At 40.3% G+C, this 25,487-nt stretch overlaps 1 protein-coding gene across 1 annotated transcript in view; it reads right to left on the reverse strand.

The window, feature by feature from the left end:
• The window catches only part of mlphb (melanophilin b), a 111,912-nt gene extending 86,968 nt beyond the window's left edge, over window positions 1–24,944 (reverse strand). Inside the window, exons 1-2 of the mRNA XM_067987917.1 lie at window positions 24,783–24,944; window positions 4,953–5,174 (exon numbers count right to left, since the gene is read on the reverse strand). Coding sequence (XP_067844018.1) covers window positions 4,953–5,174; window positions 24,783–24,892 — 332 coding nt within the window. The 5' untranslated portion in view covers window positions 24,893–24,944. The remainder of the gene's footprint in view (window positions 1–4,952; window positions 5,175–24,782) is intronic.
• Between the last annotated feature and the right edge of the window lie 543 nt (window positions 24,945–25,487).

A 25,487-nucleotide genomic window follows, 5' to 3' on the forward strand; every position in this document is an offset into this window, starting at 1 on the left:
CAACAGGCTTTCAAAATCCAATTATTTCACCATTACTTCTTGATTTGTCCCAATAAATGAATTTGGAGCTTGATGCTCAGTGTTTGCCAGTACTGTATAATTAGAAAGTTCAGATTTGATTAGCCAGGAATTCTGTCCCTGATTGCTACTCAGTGACTCAGTAAATACTTGACTGATGCTATCACTGGCTGCTCCTCCATTAACATCCTTCAGGTCAAACAGCACTGAATAAAACATCCATTTGGGTGAAGTTCTAGAGATTTACAGTGATCCAAACCCTGAGGTGAGATATTTTTCAGATATAGTGTTGTGAATAACATTTTTTATGACACCATCAGGACAAGATTACAGAGACTGTGCGTCAGTTTGTCTAGTCGGTTCCACTGTCACTTCTGGATCAGAAGGTTGTGGGTTTAAGCACCGTGCCAGGAATTGAGCAAATAATCTGGGCTGGCATTCCAGTGCAGTACCGTGTTATTGGAAATGCCATCCTTCAGAAAAGATATTATACCAAGTCCCATCTGCCTGGTTCTGTGGTTTAGGTGCTGGAAGTCTTAACGCGCATCAAGGTAGATAAATCTCTGGGACCTGATGAAATGTATCCCAGGACGTTATGGGAGGTTAGGGAGGAAATTGCGGGTCCCCTAGCAGATATATTTGAATCATCGACAGCTACAGGTGAGGTGCCTGAAGATTGGAGGGTAGCAAATGTTGTGCCTTTGTTTAAGGGCGGCAGGGAAAAGCCTGGGAACTACAGACCGGTGAGCCTGACATCTGTAGTGGGTAAGTTGTTAGAGGGTATTCTGAGAGACAGGATCTACAGACATTTGGAGAGGCAGGGACTGATTAGGAACAGTCAGCATGGTTTTGTGAGAGGAAAATCATGTCTCACGAATTTGATTGAGTTTTTTGAAGGGGTAACCAAGAAGATAGATGAGGGCTGTGCAGTCGACGTGGTCTACATGGACTTTAGCAAAGCCTTTGACAAGGTACCGCATGGTAGGTTGTTACATAAGGTTAAATCTCACGGGATCCAAGGTGAGGTAGCCAATTGGATACAAAATTGGATTGACGACAGAAGACAGAGGGTGGTTGTAGAGGGTTGTTTTTCAAACTGGAGGCCTGTGACCAGTGGTGTGCCTCAGGGATCGGTGCTGGGTCCGCTGTTATTTGTTATTTATATTAATGATTTGGATGAGAATTTAGGAGGCATGGTTAGTAAGTTTGCAGATGACACCAAGATTGGTGGCATTGTGGACAGTGAAGAAGGTTATCTAGGATTGCAACGAGATCTTGATAAATTGGGCCAGTGGGCCGATGAATGGCAGATGGAGTTTAATTTAGATAAATGTGAGGTGATGCATTTTGGTAGATCGAATCAGGCCAGGACCTACTCCGTTAATGGTAGGGCGTTGGGGAGAGTTATAGAACAAAGAGATCTAGGAGTACAGGTTCATAGCTCCTTGAAAGTGGAGTCACAGGTGGATAGGGTGGTGAAGAAGGCATTCAGCATGCTTGGTTTCATTGGTCAGAACATTGAATACAGGAGTTGGGATGTCTTGTTGAAGCTGTACAAGACATTAGTAAGGCCACACTTGGAACACTGTGTACAGTTCTGGTCACCCTATTATAGAAAGGATATTATTAAACTAGAAAGAGTGCAGAAAAGATTTATTAGGATGCTACTGGGACTTGATGGTTTGACTTATAGGGAGAGGTTGGATAGACTGAGACTTTTTTCCCTGGAGAGTAGGAGGTTTAGGGGTGATCTTATAGAAGTCTATAAAATAATGAGGGGCATAGATAAGGTAGATAGTCAAAATCTTTTCCCAAAGGTAGGGGAGTCTATAATGAGGGGGCATAGATTTAAGGTGAGAGGGGAGAGATAAAAAAGGGTCCAGAGGGGCAATTTTTTCACTCAAAGGGTCCAGAGGGGCAATTTTTTCACTCAAAGGGTGGTACAATTTTGTCTTTTAAAAAGCATTTGGACAGTTACATGGGTAAGATGGGTATAGAGGGATATGGGCCAAGTGCAGGCAATTGGGACTAGCTTAGTGGTATAAACTGGGCGACATGGACATGTTGGGCCGAAGGGCCTGTTTCCATGTTGTAAACTTCTATGATTCTATGATTCCACGATTAAAGATTCCATGGCACTATGTGAAAAGCAGCAGCGAGGTCTCTTAATGTCCTGCCTACTTTGCTCCCGGAATGAACACCTTTAGAAACAGGTTAACTGCTCGTATAGCTCACCACTGGTTGTGGGATCTCACTGTGCACAAAATGGCTGTTGTTACACTATATCCATCTTCTTTTCTAAAAGCATCCAACATCTGCTTCTTCAGGGTTATAGAACTGCACAGAATACTGGATTCTCTTGATGAGAAAAAAAATCTTCCTCTTTCATACAATGTAAGTTATATAATGAATGCAATACTCTGGATAATGCTATCCTTGTTTTGCAGTTTCACGTTACATAAGTTCATAATTATATCATGGAGTTTTTTTAAAATTGAGAAATGTAGATCGAAGGCAGGGTGTTTCAATTCAGGCTACTTTGCAATGATCTTTATTCATGCTCTCCGCAAAAGGCAGTTACCATAGGCAAATCCACGCTTCCTATTAATCAAATCCCGACATTATGTGATAACTATCTGGGATAGCAGGCTGCATGGTGAGACATGTAATTCAGGCTAAACTAGTAATGCACATTTATTGTAAATAAATAAAATTATATAAAAACAAAAACTAAGTTAACAAATGAGAAGAAATACAGTAATTAATCTCACCAATATATTAAACTGAGATCAACCTATTAAATCATTACAATTTTTTAGCACATTTCATGCATTAAACTAAGCTTTGATGAAGCAAAACATAGTTCTAAGTACCTTGGAGTCCATTCTCATCACGCTGACTCGAACTGTGGCTTCCAACTGAACTGAAGTCACTCAGGCTACCACATAGGTATGTGTACCTATTCCAGGGGGCTTGTTCAATACAAAAGATTCTTTCCCTCATTAAGCAAATTTTTTTTAAGGAGTTCCAGATCCTTTCTCAATAAGCAGTTAAACAAGTTTTTAAATCAATTATATATATTTTCCAAGCAGATGGAGTGTGAACTGTTGGCCTCTGACACATGTATGGATGTTGAACCTTGTTACACTTGACATACTTTACAGAATAACACATCCATTGCTCTATAAAGGATCTGGAATTGTATTAACTATCGTTCAAATGCCTACTGGGCTACAAACCAGATGACTCGACTTCATATTCCAAGCTAGAAATCCAATAGGGAATTCAGGAAAAAGGTCTTTACCCAAAGAATGGTTAGAATGTGGAACACGCTACCACAAGGAGTAGTTGAGGCAAATAGCACAGATGCATTTAAGGGGAAGCTGGATAAGCACATGAGGGAGAAAGGAATAGAAGGGTATCCCAACAGGGTTAGATAAAGTACGGAAGGAGGAGGCTCATGTGGAGCATAAATACTGGCATAGACCAGTTGGGCCGAATGGCCTGTTTCTGCGCTGTAGTTTCGATGTAACTCGATGTAATGGCTTACCCCCGGGGATCACTTGCTGAAATCTATTTTAAAAAGAACCCCAGGCATTAGCCTTGTTCAGGTTTCACTTAATAATATGTAGACCTGGAACTTCTGCAGAGGTTGTCACGATCTCCCGATGTAACTTTGGTGGGAGATCAGCAGAGCCCCTGGAGAAATGGCCTAAATGGATGCTTTCAGACATTTACACAGTATCACTGGGGGTTCCACTGATCTCCCAAAGCAATGTTGGGAGACTGGGATAACCCCAGCGGAAATTCAGGATGACCACGCTCATTTATAATGATATAAAAAGACGTGATAGATCCCCGTGTCCATCCCGCAGGACACCATCAAAGCTGAAGTGGGCAGGAGAGAAAACAGGGCAAATTAAGAAGTAGTGATTGGGTGATCACAAGCTTTGGCCTTAGAAACCAGCAGATTGTAGGAGGAAGGGTAGACTGAGGGAGGCAAGGAAGCTCGCAGTTTTTCACAACTAGAAAAAAATGAGTTGGATCAGAAGACTTTGAGAATTAAATGAGGAAGAGGAAGAACATACAGGAAAGAGTATTTGGAGTTTAGGAGGTACAAGAAAGAAAGTGCAGAGGAACAATAATCATAGTCAGTAATTAAACTGGATACAAGGAAAGAATTTGCAAACAGTTAAAATAATGAAAAATGTATACATTTCAGAGTGATACAAGTCCTGCAAAAATTTACAATTATTTAGAAATTAAGATCAGCATGTTATTTCATTTACACATAAACAGCCAAATACTGCTGTTCTACCACAAGATGGTGATCAAGCAGTGAGAATGCTCAGTTCTGTCAACAATTCTTTGAAGCATACACATAAGGGGTATTTCTGTGATCCCACATTCTCAACGAGGAGGCCATACTCACAGGGAGTGCCGGTCAGAGAGAGGGTTACAACACTAAAGCCTCATTTTCTAATTGCACCTCTTGCAAGCACCATTCCCTGCTGAAGGCACTGAATTATCTCTAAACACACATCTTTTTACTGGTGAATTTAGTATTCCTGAGCTAATGAAGGGAAAATCAGTCTCTGCATCCCACTCCTGATCATAGAGAAAAGTGCACTTCTATGATGCTGGCTGAGGACAGGATCAAGCTTGACAGTGAATTCCTCAACGTTGCTTGCCAAATCTCAAAGTATGAGCATACCAATGAAGAATGGCCACTTTCCAAGATAATGGTGGGGGCGGGGGGGGGGGGGGCTACCAGCAGCTGTGGAAACTCTAGCATGAGTCAGCACCTTCAGGGGAGAAAATGGCAGGGGAAATAAATAATGAAAGGTGCATACATTAGGAAGACAGATTCCATGGAAGGGGGAAAAAAAAGGATGTTCATGCATAAGGGAGATTGGCTCCATGCATTGTCTCACCTGGCAATCCGGCAGGGATCACAAATCCAACCATACTCCTTTTTGTTGAATTTACTACAGTTTTTGCAGGTGTATAGAGAGCAGTCCAGGCATCGACGTTTGCTGTTCACCAGGAACTGGAAAGGTTCCAGGCAGTGAATACAATGGCCTTCGTTAAACTTGGCTTGCTTTGTAAGAAACTTCCTCTTAGTCTCTTCTTCCTCAACCTTACACTTTAGTTCTCTAGATGGTAGGAAGCAGGGTAGAAAGGACAGGAGGAAAAGACAGGAAAAAAGGTGAGTGAATCAAGGAAAAAAAAGATATTTATCGTAAAATCTGGTGTATAAGTTGACTCCATGCAGAAATCATTTTCTTTTCTTATGGTTACCATGATAATCAAAATCTTATAGGTTGTAGCTGAGCATAAATTGCTTCCTTAAATTTAGGGTATATAAAAATGATAGGATAAAATTTACGAATTTGTGCACTGAGAGGGTTGATCAAGAATTCAGATGGAAAATCCTGTGCGATTCACTGACCTCCCGACCTGAATTCATGAGGCATGCTCCCAGTGTGTGAAGCTCTGTGCAAATTAGTAATATCAAACCATATGTATGAAAGTGCAATGCATACACCAGTTTTTACAATATGTAGAACCAGATACCCAAGCCAGTAGTCCAAGAAGTCAGATGCACCTTTCAGTTTTAAAAGCTTGATTTCATGAACTCTATATGAGGTGTATTATACATTAAAAAATATAACCTTTGAAATAGTATACAAAAGTACAATAGCATACAAGTTATACATTCTGTGCCCCACTTTGACACCCCGAGTTTTGAATGCTCCCACTTTGGTGACACTCCTTTCATATTAGTCAAATCACAACTCAGTTTCGCTCCAACAAAATCATTCAATTCGCTCCAAAAAAAATTCAAAATCCTTTCAGCTGACATTTTTTTCTCAGTAACTCAAATTTCTAATGTCCAAAATAAGGTTTATAACACAATAAAAGCAAAAAATTATCTAACAAATAAAAACTTAATAAACATAACTAAGATTTTCTTTTGTGTTTGAAGTACTCTCATTAATACTTTTGCTTAAAGGCCTCAGCATCTGACCAAAGCCCCAGATGTATTGCTCTGTCAGTTGAAGGGTGATGCTACAGTCTGAGCATATGCGCTGCATGACAATTATAGCCATGCATTCACTCATTGTAAGTGGCAAGGCAGATTTCTTCGTATAAAAGGATTTCTACATTTGAACTTCTTAAAATTATTTGAAAACAAGCAGATTTAATTTTTTTTTTAGGTAAAGCTTCATATTTGTTGTTAACTGCCTAATTTTTAGTTCAGAGAATGCAGAAATCAGAGATAGTTGGTCAGCCAGAGAAGATGGGAGGAGGGGATTATAACCTGTGCTTTATTTAGTTAGAGCTGAAAAACAATTAATCTTTATAGACAGATATTTAGAATTTGAAAGCAATGTTGCCTACCATTTTGCTGTGTATCCTGAGCTTAAAAAAAGGTAAGAAAATGCATACATAAAGGAACCTATAACCAAGGCAGTTTTCACAAAGAAATGGATAAAATTGCAGAATTCTGTTCAGGCTATGTTTTGGTCATAGCCCAAAATATCATCTACTGAAAATGTAATTTGACTTATTCAGTCACCATAGATCAGTTACCCTGATAACAAGGCCTTGTGAGTTATATGACAAAGCAGCCCTATTGTTGTAAAACAGTTCACCTTCCCAACTCACCATGAGCAATGCCACAGGAGATCCGCTACTAGAGATACCCTACTTAATGTGATTTGTTACTACATTTTCTAATCCTGTTCCCAAATCCAGCTAAAATGCAGGATAGATCATGACCAAACTTGTGGAGCTCTCAGATCGACTTTGTAATCTATTGGTTGAAGATCCCCCCACTATTTGCAGTCTATTCCAACTTCTGTCCCTAGCAGAGAGAAGGTGAATCCTCCTCTGGTAAAATCTAATGCTCACCACCACATACCTGTGGATAAAGTAACTGTGGGACACATGCCAGTTGGAGGTACTGCTGTTTGATCTCTGCTGAAGGCTAGAAAAATACAGAGCAGTCTGGACACCTTACCTGGAGATGTATAAAACCAGAATCCCTCATACCCACTGCCTGTAAACACCATAGCATTCCCCTATGGATAGGGCCACACCAACTCAAGGGGAAAGACAGAAGTACACCTCAAAAAGTAGCAACCTAACCCAACGACAGTCCTGCACAAGGTAGGGTATCTAATGTGCCTCTCCTCCACCAACAAAACATCTTGATCCAGAAGCCTGAAACACTATACCAGTATGAACAACTATGTAACAATAGATATATTTACTCCTGCAAACACAATCAACAAAACGTACAACTGCACCAACATGTAGATCAATATAAAATAAAGAAAAAACAAAAATATTGATTATTTGTGGTTTATGAATAAAACCAAGATCAAATCATCCATTTTACTTTGTATCAAATAAAGCTTTTCGTGTTAATTTATCCAACAGAATACTTGGAATAAATGTATCATTAATTGTAAGGAAATGTATCTGATCATAACTAAGAACTATCAATATTATCGATAAGAACACAAGAATTTTTAGTAACATGAGAAGGCTATTGAGCCAGAGAAGCTTTTTTTGATGGCTCTCAGCAACACCTACCCGCCATCCCAGCATTTCCCTCAATGCCTTATCTCTGCAGAAACACATCTAATTGCCTCTTGCTCACATTTGTACTGTCTGCTTCAATACTTTCCAATGGTAACTTATTCACAAGCCTATTACCCTCTGGGTGCAAAATGTTCAACCTAACTTCCCACCTTCTACTTGTGCCCATTGTTTTTTTACACTCTTCACCATAGTGAAGAGTTTACTTGGATCTGATTTGCCACTTCCTTTCGTAATCTTAAAAACCTCAGGTCACTTCAAAGATTCCTCTGTCCCAAAGAAAGCAAGCCTGACTTCCTTGACCTTTAACCTCACAAAAAAATTCCCAATACCGGAACTCATGTTTATTGATTGAATCTGTACTCTCTCAACGGCACTAATATCTGTTGACATGACATGAATCCTAATATTAAATTTACAAGAGATTTTACTTTCTACTATATACTCCATATCATTACTGTGACTTTCACTTGTCTGTTGGAAGTTGCACAGCAAAGCATTAGTAATAGACACAAAGGTAAAGTCACCGCAACCTAAGCAATTTCCATCTCTCAGATGTGACCTGGTACCCGTGGCCATTTCAGGACAACTCGAGCAACTCTAATCTTGATGGTTGTGACTTGCTTTCTGTAAGTTGTCAACTACAAAAATGATTTCTTTTTTAGCACACTAATTTGCAAAGATCGATCAAATCTTTGTGAATGATTTCCTTCCCAATCCTATCCGCACCTGATGTTTACACAGCAAAGGTCACTAAACAATAGGAGGCTTGGCCAATTTTTCACTTCCCTAATCCAGAGGCCTTGAAGGTCACCTATCGCACCCCTATTATGACCCTAGTTGAGACCAGCACAGGCTGGCAATTGCACTTAGGACTTTCCTAATCTATATGACATTAACTGCACTTATCTAATGTGCCATTGAGACACTTAGCCATTTTTTTAAAAACAAAGGCCCAAAATGTTAAAGACAAAATACACTTTATATATATATGCAGTAAGACAACATAACTAATACTGAAGTCTACATTTTGTTCTTTAAACTATCAATAGACACAGACAGCTTTGTAGACAGAATGCACAAAGCACTCTCTGATCTGGTAAAACAAGACAATCATGAGTAAACAAGACAATCATGAGTGAACAAACCACAGCTAGTCATTGACATGTGACATTTACCAGTCCTTATGACCCATATCCTAAAGACATGATTTTCCACTTAAATTTTAGCCCGAAACACTCAATCTTGGTGTAGCAGGAACAAAAAATCTGAAAGTGGACAATTACATCAGTAACATTATGGAATATTTTGAGTTAAAAAAGAACATCGACTATGACTCCCCAATGCCTTTGTGATAAAAGCACTGGGGTTCTACAATTGACCTCAGTGCCCATGGACTAGGCGGATGAGAAAATCGCCAGGTTTTTTATTCATCATGATCCAGTGACGGAGGGAAGGGATCTGATGAGCCAAATGACCTTTTCTTATTCTTTATATTCTTATATCTCCATATATGATTTTTTTCATGTACATGCTGAACAAACAAGATAACACTGCAACGTCAGGGGAGAGTGAAGATTACAGCAATTGACAAAGAAACTCTAATGGCTGAATGATGCATTTAAACCCAAGACCAGTAATAAAAGGCCATTTAAGTAACAGATTTTGGAGTGTAGAATTTGGTGGCAGGAGCACATTTCTTTGTCTGGAGGTATCTTCCACAAGGCCAACAGGTGTAATAGGCTCCCATGAACTGGACTTTACTTTCCCTGCACCTTCAGACTTCAGTTCCAGAGCAGCAGGAGGTAAAACTTAGCTCCGTAGATAAGCAGGTGTGTAAAGTGAATTTAACCACATGTCTCGGGATATAGGCTCATTGCAAAATCACAAGGAAATGTTGTTGCTGTAGGTCAATTCCCCAGTTCTTGTGCTGCACACAAGTCCTACAGGCCTCCTCTGTATTATACCCAGATGTCACCTTTCAGACTTCTGGAGAGTCAACTGAAGGTCTCCCTGAGGAGACTCTCAGGGCATCATCTTATATGAGGTGACAGTGCCTTAATTAAGGATTCTTCTCAAAGCACCACAGAAAGTTAAAACGTCTATAAATAAAGAGAAAATCTAAATAGCTTAAATTTGACTTCGGTAAAGTTAACCTGAAAATAAGATTTTAATGTTGCAGTGAGTTACATATTAATGCCAATAAAAAGTTATTGACCTAAAGACTATTGTTGATATACATATATATTATAAGATCAAAAATGAACGCAACTTAATTTAACTTTTAGTCAGTTTGTGGTTGCCTGTGGAGCCAGCTGTCTCACCTATCAGGGGAAGGGAAGAGAAAGAGTAGGGGGCAATTTGGGGAAGTCATCCGGGGTGGGGGGAGGGAGAAACATGAAGGAGGCGGTAGTCTTTTTAAATTAGGGCCTCCTCCCTAACAGATGCTGGGCAACTGAATTGCTGCTCAGGCCCTCTAGTTACATTATAGGGAGGTCCACAATTATTATTTTTTTTTCAGGGGCCTAATGAGCCTTGTGCACAGTTTATGCCACATTCGCCCTGATAATTGGTTAAATTGGCAGTTTAACGTTATGTAGAAAATTTGTTCAAATCAATATGAGATACAACGTACAAAATCACAAGATCCAATTTCTGCCCAGCGAGGAAATTGCCAATACCTGACCATACTGTATAAATCATTCTGGTGTTTAACTTGCTCATTTATTTTATTGTTCCCTATTTAGTGAAGATTCTATAGGGCCCTTGATTTCCTGAAATACACGGTTGGTGGGCAAGGCTCTCTGCCACCAGTGCTCATTCGTTAGATCGGCCCTGAAAAGTATTCCTTGTGATTTTAGGGATTTTACACACGACAATAACCCCTGGAAAGATGAATTCCAAAATTAGGGTTAGACCTGATAAAACCTGGAAACTCCATCCATGGATACTGCAGTTCTCTTGTGACACACACACACAGCCACTTTCCACATTTGCTGTAGATAGCACTTCACTGCACTGATGGGCAGAGTCGATGTATGGAACAGCTTCAGCTGCCTGCATCATGTACAGGTGGCTGAACAAAGTTCCATGAGGAGGAAACGCTAAGCATGCAGCTAATTATGCTCACCAGCTCCTTTCAGCATTACACTTCATGAAGGCAGTTTAAACATTTATTATTTACTTGCAGAATTTATTTTATTTGTCCCTTCCAATATTGTTTAGGTGAATAAATCCGAAGTTTTTTGAGCACAAACGATCCCCTATTATTTTTGACTTAAAAATGTATCTTTTTCTCTTGACTTTGCCTGAGTTTTTGTCTCAAATTCAAGGAAAAGAATTGAACTCGAATGGCAGAAGGCCTTTGTATAAGTCACATCTCTGTATTGGTCACTGCCTGCAACTTTGAGGTCTTGAGGTGCATGGGATGTTACTGATATAATAGGTTTAACATTCTTAGTAATACAATGGAATCGGCTGTATGTGTGATTTTTTAAATATTTAAAAGGAATCATTTGCCAACCATGTCAATTACTCCCCATGGTAGGAATTTATTTTTGAATGCCTAGGAATAAATGTGTTTTTTTAAGCTCCACGTGTGGTCTCTATGTTAGACCACAGGCTCCCAACAATCCATCCATTCATTCACCTGGGACCATCAGATAATGCAAGCACTGGACATCAGGCAGTTATGTGCAGAATCAGTTTCTGTGATCAGAAACCACCTGAATATTTACTACGTAGTATCCCTCTCTGTTCATTTCTGCAATAGGGTTGATGTGTGGAACTCTGATGGCCACATGGGCTCCATCTGTAATGCCCTGGTAAAGGTTCTCTACCCTCTCCAGCTGGTATCTGCTTTCCACTGTTAAAGTTATAAAGGTGTTTTCCCAATAAACATGGCATCAGTCATAATTATGACCTGCAGACTAGCCAATCTGACAGATACTCCCGTGATGGTCTGGAAGTATCTTGTTGCATGGAAGCTTAATGCCATTTTGACTTTCACAGCTGTGGGAAAGTTGGTCTAAGTCCTATACGTTGTTTGTAAGTCTGCCTGCAGCATACGGTCATTGTCCCTGCAGTGAAGGAAGATCTCCTCTGAGATATCAAGGTAGGAGTGGCAGGATGTACAAGTACAGGTTTTTGGGTATTGATGAGAATGAATATAATGCCTGAGATGTCAATGAACCTGAAGGTTTTAAACCTGGAGCGATGCAGCACATTAGGTTCATTTGCTCAAATGATCTTCAAAATAGTTGTCTCTTGTTTTCATCACCACAACAATATTGTTTGGTGTACACCCAAAGTTCAAGCTGTCAGCTCAGTTAGCACAGTTACTTATGTCTATGAATTCACGGTGTCAGCCAATATTATGAGAAAAAAAAAGCATTCCATTAGGCCACACTGTAGCTCATCACTGTTGCTTCTTCCAAAACCATAGCACTATACAAATTGTAGTTATAAGACATGGATTCTAATGAAAACACAAACAATATTTACAATGAGAAAATAAGGCTGCATTAAACTAAGGTGAGAGAATAAGAATTGTTAGCAATAGGAAAAGGTCATTAGATCCAGCATGAATATTCTTCTTGGATGAAAAAAAAACCACTTGCTCGCATATCCTTAAATTGTGTCTCTCACCAGGAACACATATTCTTGTACCTATTTATACTGTCCATTTCACTGGCCTTCCTTGCCATTTTATTCTACATTCAATTTACTAATTTGATGACTTCTCAATTAGGGACAGATAAAGTAGGATGGGAACAGGCTCATGTGGAACATAAAACCGGCATAGACCAGTTGGGCCCGAAGGCCTGTTTCTGTGCTGTAATTTCTACGTAATTCTTTTTATTCTCAAATTTTCAATTTATATTATGATTTCTTGATGATATTGAAATTAAAAAAACAAAAAAAGCTGCGGGGCTGATTTGCAACATTCTGCAAGTCACAAACTGTCAATTCAACATTGGGGTATTCTGAAATTGATGCTTGAAGCTGTTCTCCATTCCTCCCAGGTACAAACTGGGTGATTTTGGGTGGTTTCAGATTGTGCAGTATTACATTCATACAAATATCGGCTTAAATATATTAAATGCAGGCGATGAAATAGAATTCACACAGTAAAAGAAAGAAAGAACTTGCATTTATATAGCACCTTTCACGACCTCACTATGTCCCAACCTACTTTACAACCAATAGAAGTACATTTGAAGAGCGAGCGGGCGAAGTGAAAGAGCACTTAGAAAGTCTGGGATTCCTGTGGACTCCTGGTAACCCCAGAATGTTACACTTGAAATGACTATGGGAAACGTATGTTGTTATATCACTGTTGTAATAAAGAAAGACTTGAATTTATATAGCGCCTTTCATGACCTCAGGACGTCCCAAAGCGCTTCACAGCTAATTAAATACTTCTGAAGTGTAGTCACTATTGTATTGTAGGAAACTCGGCAGTCAGTATGCTCACAGCAAGGTCCCACAAACAGCAATGTGATAATGACCAGATAATATGTTTTAATGATGTTAGTTGAGGGATAAATATTGGCCAGTACTGCAGAGCATTACACAAACCTATCTGTGGAGATACAATTCACATCTCCACCATTCAATTAGATGATTGACTGTTTTTTTTTTATGAACAGACACCATCTGCTGTTTGATGGAACATGCAAATCAGACTTTGTGACCAAGCCTAACGGAACAGATTTCATATTGTTACACCACATGAAATGTGGATGTTGAGTCAATTGAAATTTTCATGACTGAAATCGATAGATTTTTGTTAGGTAAGGATATCAAGGGATATAAAGCAAAGGCAAGTAAATGGAGTTGAGGTACAGGTCATCCATGATCTAACTGAATGGCGGAACAGGCTTGAGGGGCTGAATGGCCTAATCTTGTTCCTATTACCAGCAAGGCTGAAGATGTTCAAAATAAGCTGCACATATAGTATGCTTCATGAATGAATGATTTCATTCATATAATACATATATGATACATATAATACAGCCTACATTAATGCTCTTCATTACATTTTACACCAGTCAAAAGGATCAGGAAATGCAATATGCTGACTGCTGACGTACCTGTTTATTGCCATTAGGACAATGCATCGGTCATCACAGACATCAGAAACTATCCTAACATTATGAAAACATACACATCCAGCTGATATCAAACTAAAAATGGCACTGAGTCAAACTGAGGGAACAATTCAAATTCCAAAAGATTCTGATGGAGTAACCAGGCATTTTAAAAGGCAGAAATAAAACCAGAAAATGCTGGAAACACTCAGCATGTCAGGCAGCATTTGTTCTGAACTCTGACGAAAGGCCATCGACTTGAAACATACTGAAACATTAACCCTATGTTTCTCTCTCTGCAGATCATGCCCATCCTGCTGAGTGTTCCCAGCATTTTCTGTTTTTCTTTCAGATTTCCAGTTTCTGCCGTATTTTGCAGCATTCATTCTGTATCAACAGTTGTCCTATCAAGACGGATTCCCAACATCACAAGACATCTATATCTCCTGACAGCCATGGTTGTATCATGAACACTATGTCATTGTAAAGCCTGCTCACCCCCTCTGTTAAGCTCAGTGAGGCAAAACAAAAGCAAGCATTAGGCTTCTAACTCTGAAACAGAGTATCCTCGAAAGCATGAAGCTTAACTTCTAGTTGAATCCAGCTGAAAACGAGTCACAGGGTTGTCCTCAATCTGGTTGATATCAGGACAAAAGAAGTTTGAGCCTGTGCCCTCCACCCCTCCCCTAACTGACAATGTTGTGCTCGTTACTTGACTTATCAGACAGTATCTTTTCAAGGGCTAGCAACCATTCAACGTCTTGCTTGAGGGTCTCTATCAGGAATGCTGCAACACACTGAACCATGAGGGATGTGATAAGTGCAGGTCTGCACTTGCTAATCTCCACTGAATGCACGCAGGGTCGTAACTTCCCTTCTGGAAAGAACAAAAAGTTAAATCAAAAGAAACTGTAGTTCCTGTTTGGAACGCTAGCAGGAAAGGTTTTATTAAAGAACCCATTTTATGTTTTGGACTGCATATTGTAATTAAAAGACAGTTTTTCAGAATCTGTTGAAACAGGTGATATCTGTAGAATGTCAACAAATCAGCTCAAATTGTATCGACTGTCATCATGGTCATCGATTGTCAAGATAGCCTTAGGTAGTTCTAATCTTCCAATAGATCTATCTGTTTGGGCAACTATATGCTTAACTTTTCTGTACTTGTAAGGATAGCTTTCGTTATGAGACCCACTTTCTGGAATGCTGATTTGATGTGAGTTAGCTGCAAAACCAAGAATGAAAGTCATAGAGGAGGTGATGCAATGGGCTTTTAGCAGAGCTTAAAAAGCGAAACCATTGCAAGGATGTTAGGGAAGACCCGAAGGTGAATCGCCCTGCGCCTGAACTCAGCCTCTGTAAGGCGTGGTCTCCCGCAGTCTTCACATCGCCATGTGTGTTGTGTGCGAGTATCATTTCCTATAATAAAATCTGTAAATCTAAGTCACTGCGTTTAGAACATTAATACCTGGCACAGAGACAACAGCTCCAAACTGTTTTCTCTAACAGTACTAATCGACAGTTCCTCTAACCAGCTCCATTTTAGTAGTGCTGTTTACTCTCTGGTGCTGGAATATTTCTGCCTCCTAATACCATTCCCATGTCTTCTTTTGTTCGAGAAGAAGAAAAGGAGAGTGAACAGCATTAAATTCCAACTCAGTCAACATCCAACAGCTGGGCATGGCAATCCATGAATGAAAGCCTAGGGAGCAGTAGCTCTGGAGAAGACTACAGGAAAAGGGGAAGCAGGCAGCAAATGGCGTTAGCTCAGTGATGGCCTTGGCTCAGTGATAGCACTCTCGTGTCCGAGTCAAAAGGTCGAGGGTTCAAACTCCACTCCAGAGATTTGAGCACATAATTTAGGCTGACACTTCAGTACAGTACTGTGGGATTGCTGGACCATCGGAGATACTGTCTTTTGAATGAGATGTTAAACCAGGGCCCCATCTGACCTCTTAGGTGGGTGTAAAACATCCCATGGCACTATTTGAAGAAGGGCATGGGAGTTCTCCTATTGTCCTGAGCAACACTTATCCCTCAACCAACATCACCAAAGCAGATGATCTATTTTGGGACCTGGCCGTGAGCAAATTGGCTACTGAGTTTGTAACTACATTTCAAAACATTACAACAGTGATTACACTTCAAAAGTACTGCACTGTGAAGCACTTTGAGACATCCTGAGCTCATGAAAGGCACTAAATAAATGCAAGTTATCTATTCTTTCTAATTATGGGCACTGCCGTCTTAACAGGCCGTGACCACCCTTTCAAAGAACTGTTGGGCAGGCTTAGTTCCTTGAACAGTTTGCACTAAAAACTCTTTTCGTGAAGGTAAAATATTGGCTCCTGTAAAAGTTCATACTGTAGGAAATGTGCCATCTCCTGCAGCACAAACAGCTGTAATGTGGCGTTGGTGGAACAATGTTGACGTGCCGGCCTATGAATGATATTATTGTGCTACAAAGCTTCTCTGTATTGATCCATGCACAAAGAGTTAAAGCACATCAGTGAACAGTCTATTTACAGACTAATGAAGCATGACTGCTTATTCTTTTCATTGTCAGCACAGTATTTGTTGAGTAAACAAGTATACAAAAAAAATAAACTAAATACACTTTTAAGTTTTTGTCCTCATCCAAAACATGTACATCAAAGTGAATGAGGGCATTTCTCAATGAAAACCCCTCAATGGTTCAGTGGATTAATGTACCATGTGGTGTGCTACTGATCCATGCACATCAGGAAGATACTGCATTTCATCTGTAGAAGGCATTGAGATAATATATTTGAAATCACTGTCAAACACTAGGCTAGGAGAGAAATGGAAGCAGCTCCAGATTGCTATTGGTGTTGAAAGTGTGTGGATGTGGATATTGGGTGAGGGAAGGGTTAGCTTGGTTGTAATAGTCTCCATAATTAAGTGACGTGTTACTGACTGGTTTGGGTCACATATGATGAATGGCCACTTATGTGATGTACCAGAAGGCTCCCTGTGCTCATGTAACTGCACTTCAGGAGAAGAAAGGAGAAAATGGAAAGGAATCTCTCTCATGGTGAGAGTAAAGGTTTAAACCAGTCTTCATGTAACACAAACTAATACTCTATCTGGAAACATAAGGAATTACAAACCTTCCATTCTCATTACTTGTGTATGACTGTGTTCATTATGACCTCCATTAACCAATTCCCAAGAAAAGTCTGGTTGTAAATTTATAGGCTGGTAAGTGCTTGAAAAATTTTTCCAATTTTTTTTCCTTCCAATGTTACTTTTTAGCATTACGTTTCAGGATGAACTGGATGCCTCACATCCACTGTCAATATGGATACACAGTCAAAGCAGGAACTATGTCCAACAAAACAAGGAAAAAGGAAGTAAACATTGAAGATCTGAGAGTTGAGGCATCACGCTGTGTAATGCTCAGTAATTACTCTCTGCTGTTCTTAAATATACTGTAGCTGTGACACGACTATATTATATTCTCTTTTTAATTTTATGCATGTTATACGAGGCATGATGGGAGAGAAAAATCAGACCCTCTCATGTTCTTGTGTGTTTTTTGTTACAAGCAATCAATCGCTCCCATTATTAGAAATTCCGTGCTCAAGATCAATATTAGTCTGCTACACCGAGACTTGCCATTGTACCAATGAGCCATTGACAATATGACTGGGCTGAAGGGGAAAAAATTGAAAAAAAATCTTGCCAATAAAGGTACGCATCAAATCTATACCTTTGCTGCTCGTCCTGAGGTAAGGCAATTGTAGCTGGAATCCAAATAGGTTTTAATGCTTCAAAAATTATGACAAAAGAAGACAGGAGTTAACAATAGATATGAGAATGCAGGTTAAATTGGACTTCAGGTTTGAACTGCCTGAGGTTTAGGTGTTACTGAAGTTGAATCAGAATCCAGACTCCAAACTTCAAATCATCAGAGCAGTGACACTCTGCATATAACCAAACTTCTACTTGAGCTAGAATCTGCCTCATTTAGAATACTGCGTCCAGTTTTGGTCCCCTCACATGGTGGGTGATACTGAGACTTTGGAAAGGTTACAGAGAAGGGCCACAGGATTGATTCCCAGTTTAAAACACTAACTACCCAGATAGGCTCAAAGAGCGGGGTCTGTATACTTTAGAGAAGCCTAGACTCAGGAGTGATTTGATTGAGGTATATAAAATAATGAAGGGGCTAGATTATGTTTATGTGGACCGATTATTTCAACTGGATAGGTTAGGGAGGGCCAGGGGTCACACTTATAAGTTATGTTAGGGCATAACTAGGTTGCATGTTAGACAGTTCTTTTTCCGGAGAATAGTGGACCTGTGGAACAGGCTGCTGGCTTGTTTGGTGAATGCTGACTTGCTGTAGCCATTCAAGAGAACTGTTTCTGGCTGGGGCGGAAATCACCTCGTAGAATAGATAGATACCCTGTAATATAAATTATGGGGAATTTGATCTCTTGCACTGGTTTCGATCGCCTAAAGGGATCAGTGGGGAATTTTCCAGAAAACCCCCCTAATTGGTCTGGGTTTTTAATCTGGTTCTCACCTCTCCTATGAGATTACATGGCTCTGGGTTGGTAGGGATTGTCTGTATTGTGATACATAATGGATTACAACTATAAGGGATGGGCTAAATGGACCAATTGGTCTTTCTCTGTCCGGCATTTTCATGTGTTAGCATGTTTGATAGGGCAATGTCGAGAGAGCTTTCCTCTGCATCTAGCTGGGCATGGGAGTGCTTTTTGGGCAGTATAGAGTAACATTACTCTTAACTTGTGCTATATATAACCGGGACGTACATGATGGGACAATGTAAAGTGAGCTCTAATCTGCATCCAACTCATGTTTTGCCTATCTTGGGAGGGTTTGATAATGGAGTGTAGACAAAGCTATCTCATTTAACTTCTGCTGTACTTGGATTTGGAGTCCCTCATTCTAACAATGGATCCAAAAAGTGGGAAAATATTCCATTCCCCAGTACTTTCATACCACTCCGTCCGAAAGCAAATAGGGCAAAGTACAAGCGGAGGCCCAGAACGACTTCAGCCGCTGGCAAGAGGGCGTTTGGTTGCCTCCCCTTGTCTGCCGTGCAATAAGCTACGTCATAAAAGGTGGGCGGGGGTGAGGGGGGGAGGATAGTGACCTCCATCACTATGTGTAAAATGATAAGGGCATTCTGCAAAACGTACAGAAGCTGCAAAACAATTTTTTATTGAAAAAGTCAAAAATAAAGGCCTTTCTTGACAATACCAGCCTGTCCCTCAAGGCTGATATCACTTAATCAGCAGCTTAGGAATCAGTAGCACCAGGCTTTAGGGGCAATTTGCCTCTGAACTACACATGGTGCTATTAGAGGAAATTTGGGCGCATTCATTTGCATGAGATTTACATAAGCGCGACCTCTTCAGAAGCACTCGGGTGCAGACACCAGAAAAGCCGTAGAAGAGGTTTGAGCACAGCGCCATTCATTGTAGCTTCTCATTCCAAAGATTGTACCTCAAGCAATGCAGCACTCCCTCAGAAGTGTTAGGCTAGATTATATGCTTAAGTCTTGCAGCGAGGCTTGAACACGAGGGGTGAAACTGGATGTGGACGCAGACACAAAACAGGTAGTATCACACTGGTCGCCTGTTCTACGCTACGCCTGATATTCACTTCCACTGACTTCAATAGAACTGAATGTCGGGTGTCTCGTAAATTGGGCGGAAAAATGCAATTCTGCCTGTTTTGCGTCCCCGCCCATATCCCATTTCACCCCGAAGATTTTCTGACTCACATACAACGGTGCTACCAACTGAGCCAAGCTGACATGAAATGGCTGCTTACCTGAATTATCTAAACGTTCAATGTTTTCCCCTCCCAAGTACTCTGGGTAGACAAAAGCAATTGTTAAGAAATCAACAATAACCCAAATTTCACCCAAAACATGATTTGCTGCTAGGCTGAAATGGAATCTGAGAATTTATTGGCAGGCAAATCATTGCCTGTTAAGTATCCAAAGATCTTGTTTAATTTAAAGGAATAAGAACATTAAAACTTTGCTCTGACATACTTCAGTCACAAGAACAACTTACGCCTATTCCAAATATACAATGTAGAATTTTGTTTGCTTAGTGGGTGGTTTTGATCCCTGGACATTCAGTCTACGTGATAACAGGTTTAGTAAACATTACGTTGCCCTCATCGCTGAATCACTACTTGCCCACAGCAAGCAGACTCGCATAAGTGCAATTACCAAAGTCAAACACCCACAAACAAAAGTCCGCTGTGTCTTCTGGCTGTAAGGGCGTTGCATGGAATGAGCTCCAACAATCTCAATTCAGTGGGAATGAGCTGTAGGAAAAGTGGCCTGGAAAAATGGTATATTAAATGCTGTATTCAAGCACACTGCTGAATTCTGGGAAAACTCAACGGGTTGAAACAAGAACTCTGGGTAGTTCAGGCAGCATCCTTAGAGCAAAGGACTTTTAGCTGATGCCGAGTTACTGCCAGGAGCTCTCATGTATAAACTGTATTGTCTGATGAGACAAGGACCCTGAACTTCCATGGGGTTCTCCTGGTCTCTCTCCACAACTTCAGCAAAAACCCAACAGAAACAGCATAAGTGGATGCTTTTATCCATTTACTGTGTTTCTATCCAATTACTGTGCCTCCATCCAATTACTGTGTTTTTATTCATTTACTGTGTTTCTAACCATCCACCCAAGTTCGCACTGTTACTTGTATACAGAAAAAGGCAAGGTTAGGTCAAACAGGCAGAGGGGAATAGGGCGGCAGAAGAAACATCATGGCTACAGACAGAAATCAATCTTGCAGGTGTCCCCAAGGTGAACACCAGTGACCAAAGGGACACAGATATGCCCTTCTCTACTACAACCAACAAGAAAAGACGAGGCTGTATCAATTCAAAGATTGCCAAAGCTAGTACTAATCAACTGTATATTGAAATAAGAGTTTAAATGTACTTGAATAAATCTTTTGCCAATCTGTTAACCTGTCAGCTATATAATGTACAATCTTGCTAAGTGTAATCTTGTACACCAGGTGTAACTCGATTCTGATTACGTAGAATCCAGGTTTACTGTGATGCATTTAAATAATGCATGTAATGATTTAAACTGTTTTAGTTAAGTATATCTATCAAGTACTTTGGGTACCCCTTAATGTTTAATCTTATGATGGTATTAATTACGATATCAGAAATGCATTAATAAAGTATTGTTACTTCAGAGATTTCTGTGTCCGACAATGTCTCTAAATAGTGTACTGCAATCCCAAGGTGGCGTTTGTTTACCTGTTAATATAATCTGAATTGATGTAATATCATTCAGAGGCAGGCCACAATTTTAGGCATTTAACTACCCTGAGACATGGTCCAGTTTTCTTAAGAGGAATTGAGGCAAAAAGAGATTAAAGATTCATCTGATACCCTTTCATGGTTTATGGATTTACCAGTCATACCAGTATTATCTTAACAAGGTCTAGAGCACAAAACTATCCCCCAATTCAGCACTAAGTGACATCAAACTGTCAATCTTACTCAAAGACCACAACACGGCTATTATAGGCAACAGAGAAATATCTCAGTCATGCAATAGGGGATGGTCTTCTGGAGGTCAGGCTGAATCACACTATTGCGGTAGAGCAGAAGGAGCTTTACTCTGCATCTAACCATGCTATAACTGACCTGGGAGTGGTTGATGCTGTCACTTGCTGTCTGAAATAGAAAAACTGTTTCATTCCCCAGTTGTAGCATCCTCCATTTTGATGAGCCCAAGATTCAGCCTACACTGATAGGGGTCCTGCATGAAATAAGTTCAATTCAATTATAAGTGGGCACGGGCCCACAGCAGAATGAACAATCTCAATCAGAGGCCAAAGGATGGCTGGTGCAGGAGATGGTAATATCACCTTAATGTAATAGTAGGTGCTCTTCTGAGATTGGGGCTAAAATACGTTGTTGGTGAAATGTAAAGGGAGCTTTGCACTGCATGTAACAATGCAATGGGTGATCTGGAGATGTTTGACATTGGCATTGGGTTCCTGAAATGGGAAAAGTGTTCCATTCCTTAGTGCTAAAACCTCTCCCTTGATGAGCACAAAAATTCACCCGCATCCAAAACACTTGTGCATGCACAGCCATGATCTATATCTTTATGTTTGTTTGTGCTTTTAGTGTTCACACCTAGTTTGTTCAGTTAACTTTGTGAAGTATTTTGGAATTGAATAACAATAAATCACTGCAAACGGGCCAAGAATTTCTCCTCCATCAGGCCACCAATTTCCCTCCTCCTCTTACGAAGGCCCTGACATGGACCAAAGACAAAGCCGAACTCTTTTAGTTCTTTATAGAACTTTGGTAGAGTCATTAAGTATCCATCAAGGTATGGAAGCCCCATCCTCGCCATCTTGCAATAGGTAGCACCAGTGGCTTCTAACAGTCATACTACTAGTGTAACAAAACACAAATGGATTCTCACTTTCTTTTCCCTTTTGTCTCTTTCCCCTTCACCAAGCTCAGTCTCTCCCTGTCTCCCCACTTTCCACAGGTAATACAAGTAGGCAGAACCATTCATACATGTAATAGTACTGTACTGTACTGGAAGAATGTGTTGTAAATAACGCTTGCCTCTAATGTGATGGAACTATAAGTTGATGTATTGGATTAAGACCTACTCTGCTGGTACGGGTAGAGCTGGTCCATGTGTTACGCTATTTTACCAGTTGCTCTGCTTTAATAAATTCCTTTCACCATACCATGCCTAATGCTCCATAAACCTGAGTAAAATGAGCAACCGTGTCCACCCATGCCTTGAGATGGAGGAGTCCCCGTTGAGCAGCAGACACCCCCATTACACATGCCCTGCTCACCCCAACAGGTCATTTTGTACTTTTTACTCCTAAATTTCTCCTGTCTTTTCTTGAAGGCAATGACTAATGCTGGGTTCAGTTCCACAAATACTAGCAACCTTCCATTAACTCACTCAAGTGGCCACTCTTCTCCTGTGAACCCAGGCAGTAAGTGCTGGAAAATGATCACATGCTCACTTGGCAACTACAAGTCTTCATTTTTCCATCATGGGTTAATGGATGGCAATCAAGAATGGGAACTGTGGCTGGTTTTCTCCTCAATTGGAACTTGTTGAAGGCAACTTTAACTCTGCCTGAGATCAGATGACACTGCACAGACCAGAGACTGATCCTGGGATCTTCCTAAGTCACTGGGAACTTAAACGTTTTTATTTAAAACTTAAAACTAGGATATAATAAAATAATTTTTTTAAATCCTGGGATGCGGGTTTGAATCCAATTTAGGCTAATAGGATAAAAGTCCACTGACTGTAAGGGTCCACTTTGAAATTAGCTTGGGCAGTCTCAATCTAGTTCCTAATGCAGACATCGGAGTAGGGGAGTATCACAGCCACGTCTGATTCTGTCTTCACACAGTCACTCTCTAGTAAGGGTTATTGGATTATTGCCAGGCAGGATCTGAGCGGAGTTCAGGCACTTCCCCAGAGTGGATGGACGTTTGTGCTCCCCCTCCCCTGTATGGTGAGTTTCTGATCTCAGCAGTGCTGTCAGAGGAGGACTAGAGCAGAGGTCAGGCACTCCCCCAGAGTGAGTGGTGGTGGAGGCGGGGGATAATATTAGGAAAGCAATACTGGACAACTCTTCACCTATCCCAGTGCCCACTTACAAAGTAGTATTGTACTGTTTTGGAGCCAATTGCCTGACCACCCTCTTGACCAGGGCTATGGTGTATGGCACACATGGGACCGAAAGAGAGGATGCAGAGAAAATATGAAGGCATTTATGAAAAGGAAAGAAAAGTAAAATTACCACAGATCAGCACCAATCTCTGAGATAATCTCTCGATACAACAGAATAACAACACTGCTCAAAACTATGATACATTAAAGAGCACCTTTAACAAAAAATAAGTTTGTTAAATATTTTACAAAGTCACTGCCATAATGACATGAAATGCGTCACATTGTCACTTACATGTCATGTCACTATAATGAGAATAACATATGGCTCTTCTCCGTTCCCTAAAAAATACTGCAATACATTTTTACTTGAAGACAATGCTGCTTTACCCAATTCTTACTGACCAGTATCAGAGAGTTAAAGAGTAATTTAATAAATGTATAACACAAAGATCCAGAGTTACACTTCTTTTTAGTGCCTTGGTGTTCCAATAAGCAGGAGTGTATATTAACACAGGCCTGGAAATATTGCTTCAGAACAGTATTATCCGGTGCCTTTTTACAGTAACCAGCCCTGAGCTCCAAGTAGTCTTTCCAAATAAGGCGGGGTCTTCAGATGTACTGATACAGCAACTGTAATTTATTTTGTTCCCTTAATTTCCTTCCCTCTTCTTCTTATGCTGGATATAGTTCCAAAGGTTTCCCTTTAAGTGCTTCACCCAAGTATTTTTGTGTCAGCCTAAACAATAAGTATGAGAAGGCTATTGAACCAAGTAACAATTCGTAGCCAAGCCCAATCCTCTTCTCAGTCAGGAGTCTTTGGGCAGTGATCAGGAATGGGGGAACTTTGGGTTTTAGTGCTGTATCACAGTTTGTAAATAAGGTACAAACTAAACCTAGACTAAGTACGCACTGGGATCAAGTGAGCAGCTGGAAGTGAATTTTATAGATATTGTGAATGGCAGAACAGAGCAGTGCTGCTGCCAACTTGCTGGCAAAACCAGAGCACCACCGAAGAAATATTAAAAATTGATATGCTGGAACCAGTTCTTGTTCCACTCAAAATATACCATCCGAAAGGTTCCTCCATCCCTTCCCTGCGTCTTCATTGTTTTGAAATTGCACCTTCGAACTTTAACTAATTTTATCCCAGGATGTCAAATCTGTGGAATTCTTTATCTGCCTCGGTCTTTACTTCCTCTTACAACCTACAAGCTTTTATAAGCCCAAGCTTACTGTCACCTAAAGAGTTTGATTTCTCTCCTACTCTCCTCAACCGTGGTCATGTCTTGTATTGTGGCCCTTCACCTCGGTTTCTCTTTTTTTTTTACTTAGCTGTGCTTACCCAAGTCTGTCGTCTTCTTTCTTTCGCAGATCCAGATCTCGTTGAACAACGTGCAGGATATGTTGGGCCTCGACTTCTGTTAGTTTTGACAGATCCAGCTTCCTCGCCATATTCTATGTTTTGTCTTGACCTTAACACCCACAGTGTGCCAGTGAACAAACCGAAGACACCTATGTAAACACACATTTTAAATCTTTTCATAAATTGCAGCAATAGATATTCTGGTTCCATTTTTTAAAATCATAGAATTACATAGAATTTATAGCACAAGAAACAGGCCATTTGGCCCAACTGGTCTATGCCTGTGTTTATGATCCATACGAGCCTCCTCCCACTCTACCTCATCTAACCCTATATGCATATTCTTCTATTCCTTTCTCCCTCATGCACTTATCTAGTTGCCCCTTAAATGCATCTATGCTATTCACCTCAACTACTCCACGTGGTAGCAAGTTCCACATTCTAACTACTCTCTGGGGTTTCTCCTGAGGTTTCTCCTGAATTACTTATTGGATTTATTGGTGACTATCTTATATTTGTGTCCTCTAGTTTTGGACTCCCGCACAAGTAGAAACATCTTCTCTACATCTACCCTATCAAACCCCTTCATAATTTTAAAGACCTCTATTAGGTTACCCCATAGCCTTCTCTTTTCTAGAGAAAAGAGCCCCAGCCTGTTCAGTCTTTGCTGATAGTTATAACCTA

Source organism: Heptranchias perlo, chromosome 7 (genome assembly GCF_035084215.1).
Source record: "Heptranchias perlo isolate sHepPer1 chromosome 7, sHepPer1.hap1, whole genome shotgun sequence".
NCBI lineage: Eukaryota > Metazoa > Chordata > Chondrichthyes > Hexanchiformes > Hexanchidae > Heptranchias > Heptranchias perlo.